Genomic DNA, 9,056 nt, shown 5'->3' with positions numbered 1-9,056 from the left:
GGCTGCACAGATCTGGCCGGCTGAAGCACCCTAAGCCAGTGTAGGGCTGCAGCCTGCTTCAGAGTCCCCAGGGTCCATGCCATTCCCTACCTGCTCCTTGTTGAGCCTGCTCCATCTGCAGCCTGAGGACAGGAAAGGGCAGGGGTGCCAGGTGAAGCAGAGTAAGGAAGACACGATTCTGACCTGGGAATTAGTTTGCCAGCGACAAACCTACTACGTCTCAGAAACAAGGCCTTTAGTATCTAGAGTAGCAGGGTGCCAGGATGCCCCGACCGAGCAAAGTAGGCGGTCCCTGGCCCTAACGGCTCCTCCACCTCTGGGGTCTCCTCCCTACCAGGCTCAAGGCACGCCTGTCCTTAGCAGGGGCTCCCTCTGGGGTCTACCCCCCTCCCCGGGGTGGGGTGTATACGATCTTAAAGCTTTCCCCTCGGAGGAAGGGCAGGGGCGGGGCGGCTGCGAAGACCCAGGATATAAGAGGCGGAGGCGCCGCTCCCAGGCCCGCCGCCCACCATGCACGCCCGCCGCCTGCCGTTCCTCCTGCTGCACGCCGGGTGGGCCCTGCTCCAGGCGGGCGCCGCGACGGTGGCTCCCGTGCCCCTTCGTACGCGTGGGGAGCCCTCGTCGCCGTCCCCTCTCGCGTATATGCTGAGCCTCTACCGCGACCCGCTGCCCCGGGCAGACATCATCCGCAGCCTGCAGGCGCAAGGTGGGCTGCCCCGCCCGGCCCCGCCGAGCCGCCCGAAGCGCCTCGGGCCGCGTCCTGCCCATGGACTCTGGAAGGATCCCGAGCGGGCCGGGGGCTGGGGCTGCCGCGGTCGGGGGCGTAGCGACGCGCTCGGAGGGCGCGTCCAGGGTCTGGGTCTGGGGGGTCTCGACGTCTGCATTGGCTCGGGGCGCGGGGCTGGTGGATGGCGGGGATTCTGGCGTCCGGGCTGTGTCCTGGACGGAGCCCTCTGCGTTCCGCGTTCTGGTTTAGAATGGCTAGGTCGCGGTACTGTATGGTGGGTGGGAGCCCGATCGCGCCATGTAGCCCTGAGATCTTGTTAAATTACGTAACCTCCGGGCGCCTCGGTTTCCGCATCTGTAGAATGGGGAAATAGTACATCCCTGACAAGTCTGTGGCGAGGGCTAGGTGACAAGGCACAGAAGACGCTTACCCAAAACCAGGCATAGTAAGAATAAGTGGTCGCTATTATTGCTACGATTATTTTGTCTTGTCGAATTTTTTTCATTTTTCATTTTGCGAGTGAGGGTGAATGGGTCCCCGGGTCTGGAGTTCGGAGTGTCTCAGGCTGAGAGCGAGCTTCGAAACCTGGTATCAAGCATGTCCTATCAGGGATCAGGGTTCAGAGATCTGAGATTAGAGATGGGGCGCCCCGACATCAAGAACTGAGGCAGGGTTGGGTCCTTGAGCCCGGATGTCGGTGTCCCGGGTGACTCCGGATTCGGAGCCTAGATTTGGCGGCGGGTGGGGGGGACCATGGTGACCTAGGAGTATTGCCCACGAGGAGGGGGCAGCTCGTTCTGGATGCCGGGCGCGGCGGACAGGTGGGTGTTGAGCAGAGGGAGCCCTTCCCGTGGGGTCTCTTTCCCGCAGGTTCCCTTCCCCCCACGCAATCCACATCCTGGCGCCTGGGGGGGGAGGGGTGTGGCGGGATGGGGGGCACAGAGCCCTGAACCTCCGCTCCTCCTTCTGCCTGCCGGGGGCCAGACGGCCTCCCTGGGGCTGGGTCCCAATCCACATCTGATGATTTGATCTGACTGGCCACCCGCCGGCCCCTTGTGGTCTGGGGGTAGGGGCTCGTAGCTCCCTGGCCTGCCACGACTGGGGTCAGACGCTGATGACCCTCTCCGGAAGGGTCATCTGGGGACCAGCCAGACACACCCGAGGGGCGGGGCACTTTGAACATTATTGGAGTGCTAGACGTCTCTGCCAGAAAGCCGCAGGGGGGTGGGACTGGGCAAAGGGGGGATGCACTTTTCCAGTTCACTGCCTCCTCCGGGAGAGTTCTCGAAGGTTTGTGGTGACTCGATCACCTGGGAGTCTGGAAAACTGGGTGCTGGGCCCTCAAACCCTGCTTCCCAATCCCTTGTGTGTCCCTGGCCTTTCAGTTGATTCCTCTAGTTTTCTCTTTTGTTAGGGGACAGGCTGGCTTTCTGCCTCATCTGTGTGTGTGTGTGGTAAAATATGCAAAACAAAATTTACCATTTTAACCATTTTTAAGTGCACAGTGGCATTAAGTACATTCACATTGTTGTCAATTGGTGTGTTTTTTAAAAACAGCCAGAACAGCCTGCCTCGGGGAGGCTGATGGAGAAGCGATGTCCCAAGCCGGCTCCTCTCCCTCTTGGGTTTCTTTGTCAGCCGCACCGGCCCAGCGGCAGTGGGTGTTGGAGTCTAACCAAACTGGGTTTGCGTCTTCGGCTGTCACTGCTTAACCACCTTCACTCTGGACCTTCGGTTGGTTTCCTCCTCTGCAACGTAGTGCTAACAGTGGCGGACGGTTAAGGTGACAGTGCTTGTAAAACACTTGGGTGGAGAAGCAGTTAGTGGGAATTCCCTTTATAATTTATAATACTGTAGAGTGGGCACTCGGTGTCACACGCACACCCTCCGTTTCTTTGGAGTCCGTCACCTTACTTGGCCCCGGCACCGTGTGTAAGGAGGGAATCCAAGGGCAGGAGCACAACCACTTCCTTCTTTAGAATTGGAGGTGGCTCAGGAGTTCCCTGGGGCCTATGTGGCCAAGTCTGCATTCAGTGTATGGATGGGTTTCAGGGTGTCCATGGACCCCTTCCTCATGCCCAACCCCAAATCACATTTATTGTGTAAGTGCAAGGGGCAGCTTTTTCTGGGGAGAGCATTCTTAGCTTTCCTCAGGCATCATTGACCCCCAACAGATTAGACGTCCCATTCTGAGAGGAGCTGGAGCCAACTCGAAGAGAACCTATCAGCACTGTGTCCCAGGGAGCCCTCGGCTGGGGGTGGGGTGTGGAGTCCCAGACTCTTCCAGCAGGAACGAGTAATGTCCTCCTTGCCTCTCCGTGCACACTGCCCGTCCTGGTAACAGATGGCTTCGTTCCCCTGTCCAGGTCTCTCACTGCCAGGACACCTTCCTTTCTAACTTTGGGCCTGGGCAGTAATAAGGAGGGGTTGATGACGGCCAGCGTTGATTGCTCTTTGGTTGTTGTGCTCGGCAAAGTTTACATGCATTATCTCAGCAAATCACAACACCTCTGTGAGGTGGATACTGTCACCATCTCCCTTTTACAAAGGGAAACTGAGGCCCAGAGAAGGCCTCAGAGAGTACCCTGCCCATTGTTAAATGGCAAGTGGCAGGATTTGGACCATCACAGGAGGCACCAGGGCCACTGCTCTTAACCAATGGATGCCTTCCTCTGAAAGGCCATTTGTGGAACTTGAGATAATACCTTTGTATCTCCTGGTGCAGCTGGCCAGGCGTTGCCGCATGTCCCACCTAATACCCTGGCGACCAGGTGGTGCTGCAATGGGCACTGGCTATGTCAGCCTCCTCCCCACACCTCTGGGGAAGAGTCGCTAGTCAGGGGCCGGTTATTGCCCCCTGCGGGTGCTAATGAGGAGGGAAGTGGAAATTAAGTGAAAAAGAACAGCTAGAGATGGGCTGGGAGAAGCTGCCCGCGGGCTGGAGCTGGGAATTGCCCCCTTCCAGTGCAGGCTCGACTTGCAGAGAAATTCACTCTCTGACCAAAGATGCCCTATGAGACGTTAAAGAAATAAACTGTTGTGTGTCTGCCCAGAGCAGCCCTAAATCTGAGATCATTTCTCCCTCTGGCGTCTGTTCATGAAAGGGCTACTGCTTTTATTTCTAGTGAATCCCTAACTTTTATTTAGCAATAAACCTTCAAACCTCTTTATTTCCCTGGGTCCTCATGATTGTGCAGAGATGGGTAGGGCATTACTATTCCCATTGCAAAGAAGAGGAAACTAGGTTTGAAAAAAAGTTAAAGATCACTTTTAGGTGCCCTGAAAATCCACAAATACGTCCTATTCCCAGACACCAGACCAAATCAGTCCAGGACTCAAATAAACGGGATGTGCTTCCTCCATATTCCTCTTCTGCAGTTTGGGTTTGGTTGTCTTGGGTGGGTGGAACAGGCCTGGGGGGCGTGTGTGAATGACTTGGGGCGGGAGAGGTGGGTGCCCTGCAGGCAGGTAGGAGAGACCTCTGGGTGGGAAAGTGCGAAAGTCAGTGCAAAGTCAAGTTTAGAACGCCCATAGAAGCCTAATTGTAAGCTTGCCAAAAACTCCTGAAGTTTCTGCCTTCATCTTTAGGAACTGGTGGGGAGAAGGTGGCCAGTCTTTGGCTTCTGTTGCCTGTTCCTCCCTGAGAACCACGAGCTTTTCCACAGTATGCACACAACTTCCTTGTGCCTGTGGGCCAGGTCTTTCCAACGAGCACGCAGAGCCTGGGAAGGCGCTTGGCTCCAGGGTCGCGGGTGAATTTAGGTCCGAAAGCTCAGGGCTTGGCCTTAGACTGCGAGTGTGAGGGGAGAGAGGACGGGGGAGGCGAACCCATCTAATTTTTACCCATTGTTCTCTGGCTGCGGAGCGTATTGAGGGAGGACGGCAGATCCGTGGGTTGGAGTTTGGGCTTTGCAGCTGGACAATCCACGTTTATTCTTGGCTCTGTCTGCCACCTTCCAATGACACCTTGGGCAGGTGACTTAACCTCTGTGAGCCTCAATTTTCTTCATCTCTAAAATGGACTCAATAACGGCCGCAACTCATAGGGTTGAGTGAGGATTAAGAGAGAGGATTTATATACGGTAAGGGCTCAAGCAGGAGCTATGGTTGTTGTTACCTGCCGTGAGGCTGCAGGAGGCCCCCACTCACCCTGCTTCCTTCCTGGTTTTTCCCACCCAGATGTGGAGGTGGATGGGCAGAACTGGACCTTTGCTTTTGACTTCTCCTTCCTGAGCCAAGAAGAGGATCTGGTGTCGGCTGAGCTCCGGCTGCAGCTGTCCAGCCCTCTGGACCTTCCCCTTGACGTCCCGCTCTCCATTGAGATTTTCCACCAGCCGAAGCTGGAGGCGGATCAGGACCCAGCCTACTGCCTGGAACGTCTTCGGATGGACCTGTTCACTGTCACCCAGTCCCAGGTGACCTTTTCCTCAGGCAGCATGGTCCTGGAGGTGACCAGGCCACTCTCCAAGTGGCTGAAGCACCCTGGGGAGCTGGAGGAGCAGATGTCCAGTTTGGCTGGAGAGTGTTGGCAGCAGCCTCCCACACCGCCTGTCGCTGACGTGCTCCTCATGCTTTACTCCAACCTGTCCCCGGAGCAGAGGCGGCTGGGTGGCTCTACCTTGCTCTGGGAAGCTGAGAGCTCCTGGCGGGCCCAGGAGGGACAGCTCTCCCGGGAGAGGGACAGGAGGCACCGTCGACATCACTTGCCAGACAGAAGCCAACTGTGTCGGAAGGTCAAGTTCCAGGTGGACTTCAACGTGATTGGATGGGGCTCCTGGATCATCTACCCCAAGCAGTACAATGCCTATCGCTGTGAGGGCGAGTGTCCTAACCCCGTGGGGGAGGAGTTCCATCCGACCAACCATGCCTACATCCAGGTGCGACCCCAAGGCCTAGGGGAGGGGAGACAGTAAGCTGATGGGGAGAAATGGCCATACTGCCAGATCAGGGCAACAGGTCTCCAGCTTTGCTATTGAGTTACTGTGTTCATTCGTGCAGTTGTTGAAGCACCTACAGTGTGCCAGGTCCTGTGCTAGGTCCTAAGGATATAGAGATGACCAATGACAGCATCCTCAGAGAGCCCACGTGGAGTCATGCCCCATTGGGCAGCCTTGAACACATTGCTTTCCTAGGACTTTTTCCTTATTGTTCATAAAGTCAGGAGTGGAGGGTGTAGACCAGTGGGTCTCAGCTCCTCCACAGCCCTGACATTCTAGGAAAGGAAGTTCAGAATCTGCAGTTTGGGGATAGACAGGCCTGGGTTTGATTCTTACTTATTAGCTGTGCAATATTGATCAAGTTGCTTACTCTCTGGGCCTCAGTTTTCCTACCTGTAAAATGGGGATAGCAATGCATATTTCATAGGGATGTTGAAGGGTTAAATGAGATGATATGCATACCACGTGTACAGTAGATGGCAGATAACAGGCCTGTTTGATGTTGTATTATCATTACTAGAAGTCTGTGATTAACTGATAAAATGGGGGCCATGTTTATAGGGCCGTGGTTGAGATAATATTGTTCCAGCTACTGTACTTTTGCTGCCTAAAACAGGAGTTAGACACCCATTTGGCAGGAGTAAATAAGGCCAGAGGCTGTCACCAGGTGCCACTGTCAACCTAAGTTCTAGAAGGTGGTGGAGGGAGAGGAATGGAAGGAGAATGAGATGGAGAAAGCAGAGAATAGAGCCTAATATGGTGGCCCTGCCCTGCTCTCAAAGGTCATATGGAACCAAAGTGTTTTTACGTCACTCCATGAAGCGTAGACTCAGAACTCTTGGACCCATAGTACATCCTTCATGCCAAGCCTCAGGCGGGCTTGAGGCTCTGGGGAGCACATGGGCTGAGCTCATGCAGTGGAGGCACTGGTGGGGGCCAGCACCCTGGAGAACCTGTCCTGGGCAAAGGCCCTCCTGAGCCTCTCCCAGGCCCCTTTGCTCCACCAACCTACATGCAGCACGATCAGAGGGAACCACAGACCCAGACAGTCCCGGGCGCCAACTCTGACACTTTGATCTGAAAAGACATCACTGGACCCCAGGGACAGGGCCCAGTTCCGGAAAGCCCAGGAGTTGTTACCTTTTCTCCCATTGACTCTGTTTGCCCTTCTCTGGGCAACAAAGCTAATCCCACAGGAATTTCCGCATGACTCTCTTCTGCTTCATATTTCTGGAACTAAACCAGGAGTTTCTTGGAATATTTTTTAAACTGGTATTCACTCTAGACCAGAACAATAGAACATGTAAGTTAGCTACTGCTCTACCCACATATAGCTTTTAGAAATCTTCTATTTAAAGGCTGTTTTAAAAAAAGATAAAGTTATTTTCGGTGTGAAGGTTGATGATGTATTGGCATACTGATTCCTTTATGAAAACACTCTCTTCTATTTTTGTACCCAGAAACTGCTTTTAACGCTCTGTAGCTTTTTCACCCTTTACCCTGAAATGACACTCTTCTGACTTGACTATTGGCGTGTGAATTGACCCCTCTCCTCCCTTTCACAGAGCCTGCTGAAACGGTACCAGCCCCACCGGGTCCCTTCCACCTGCTGTGCCCCAGTCAAGACCAAGCCACTGAGCATGCTGTACGTGGACAACGGCAGAGTCCTTCTAGACCACCACAGAGACATGATCGTGGAAGAATGTGGGTGCCTTTGAGATCCTGGAGGGGTGTTGGATTTGCCTGTGCCCTGGAAGGTTGGGAAGCTCCTGGAAGACACATAACCATCTGATCCAATGAGGGCAAACCAAGAGGGGAAAGTTGCTCTGTCCACCAGACCTGAGGGCTGCCCACTGTGTTCATGAAAGCTCCGTGGAGCCCAGCCGCCGTCAGGAGAGGGAGGAGGAAGCCTGGGATGTGGGCTTGCTGGGTCTTCTCTTTACAGGACAGACAGAGGCAGTAAAAGCACTAGTATGAGAGTTCTGTATGTGACTTTTTTTAACCTGTGAACCCCCGGAAATTGTATGCAAAAGTTGGGGCATATGTACATTTATTTTTGAGGTGGGACAAGGTTGTTTATAACTTTTATGTATTCTCAAAAGCAGTCTTTGACACCCCCCCCCCCCAAAAGATTAAGTATGACTGTGTTGAGTTAAAAACAGTTGGCTCTCGTTGCCTCAGGCTGGGCCGGGGAGCCCCCACATCTTTCTGGCTGGCCAGGAGCAATCTGTTGGCCTTGTCCAGAGGCTCCCTGGAGTGGATCTCTGCTAATGAGTTGCACAAACAATAAAGCCATTGTATGGTCCTTCTAGGCCAGCTGGTGCCTTTGAAGGGAGGCAGAAATTCGTCCAAGAGAACTGGCCACCTTGGACTACAGAGCTGGAGCTCTCGGACATCCCCGAGCCAGTCTGCTTGAGCAGACACAATCCGAGTCTATTAAAGCTGGCGACAGTTCATCTCCATCTCTCAGTGCGTACTATTAATGGGGCCCCTGAGCTTCCTATCCAGTGGAGGCCCTGCCCTGGGTGGCAGGAGACTTGGGTTATGGTTGCAGCTCAGCCACTGAGGAGCTGTGTGACCTCAGGTGAAAAATTCACTGCTCAGCCTTGTCCTGTGAAATGAAAGCAGGTGGATCCCAGTGCATTCCTGTTAAACGGCCATTGGCAGGCTCAGAAGAGGCGTGAGCTTTAAGCCAGACTGTCCTCTGGGCCTTATGCCCATCTCCCTCTAAAGCTTCTGAAGCCTGCTGAGCCTTACCTTTATCAGCTCTTTGGTTGCTTAGGGTCCTAAGACTGGCTTAATTTCAGATTCCACATAGCAGCACAGCAAAAGGAACCCAAGTTTTCTTGTAGGAATCTCTACCACCAAACACCTGAGCACAAGTCTTCACCTTCTGGATGAAAACACCCAGGCAGCGATTCTGCTTTTCTCTTATCAGCTAACCTTGTTGAGCATTGCCAAAACAGAGGCTGTATTTTTTTTTTTTGTTTGGTGGGGGGGTGGGGGGGTGGGGGGCGCGTTTTATTTTGAATGTGAGTCCACAGTAAATCTACCCCTGCTTTTCCAAGAAGCCCGTTGACTTGTGCTCCAGCCTTAGAAAAGGGATTCCCATCATATGGGAACCCTTGCTGGGTTTACAAGTGACTCAGCTGCAGCTTTGGTTGAGTCAAGGTAGTAATCCTGGCCCAGCCTCTCCCAGGGCCTGGGCTTAAGAAACCTTAATGCCTTGATGCAGCAACAAAGTTGATCCAGCTGCTCACTTCCTAGAGCAACTAGACCTGCTGGAACCACAATGCAGAAGGACAATAGGATTCTGCATCTGACTCGGAGAATTCTAACAACGGGGCTGGGGAGCCCTTGTAAAGTCAGCTTTTGTCCCATCCTCTTTCCTA

The 9,056-nt window shown here is 53.9% G+C and overlaps 1 protein-coding gene across 2 annotated transcripts; it reads left to right on the top strand.

The window, feature by feature from the left end:
- Window positions 1–462: 462 nt before the first annotated feature.
- NODAL (nodal growth differentiation factor) lies at window positions 463–8,607 on the top strand. 2 transcript variants are annotated; one of them, XM_001503737.5, is made up of 3 exons: window positions 463–706; window positions 4,907–5,604; window positions 7,230–8,599. In XM_001503737.5, the coding sequence occupies exons 1-3, from the start codon at window positions 511–513 to the stop codon at window positions 7,380–7,382; spliced, it is 1,047 nt and encodes a 348-aa protein (XP_001503787.1). In that variant the 5' UTR covers window positions 463–510; the 3' UTR covers window positions 7,383–8,599. The 2 variants fall into 2 exon arrangements, with proteins under 2 accessions (XP_001503787.1, XP_070119167.1); XM_070263066.1 differs by lacking the exon at window positions 463–706 and adding an exon at window positions 1,008–1,548 and having other exon boundaries at window positions 7,230–8,607.
- The last annotated feature ends 449 nt before the right edge of the window (window positions 8,608–9,056 follow it).

The sequence above is a fragment of the Equus caballus genome, chromosome 1, assembly GCF_041296265.1.
Source record: "Equus caballus isolate H_3958 breed thoroughbred chromosome 1, TB-T2T, whole genome shotgun sequence".
Lineage (NCBI taxonomy): Eukaryota > Metazoa > Chordata > Mammalia > Perissodactyla > Equidae > Equus > Equus caballus.
The sequence above is the reverse complement of the archived record's forward strand: the minus strand, read 5'-3'. Positions and strand labels throughout refer to the sequence as shown.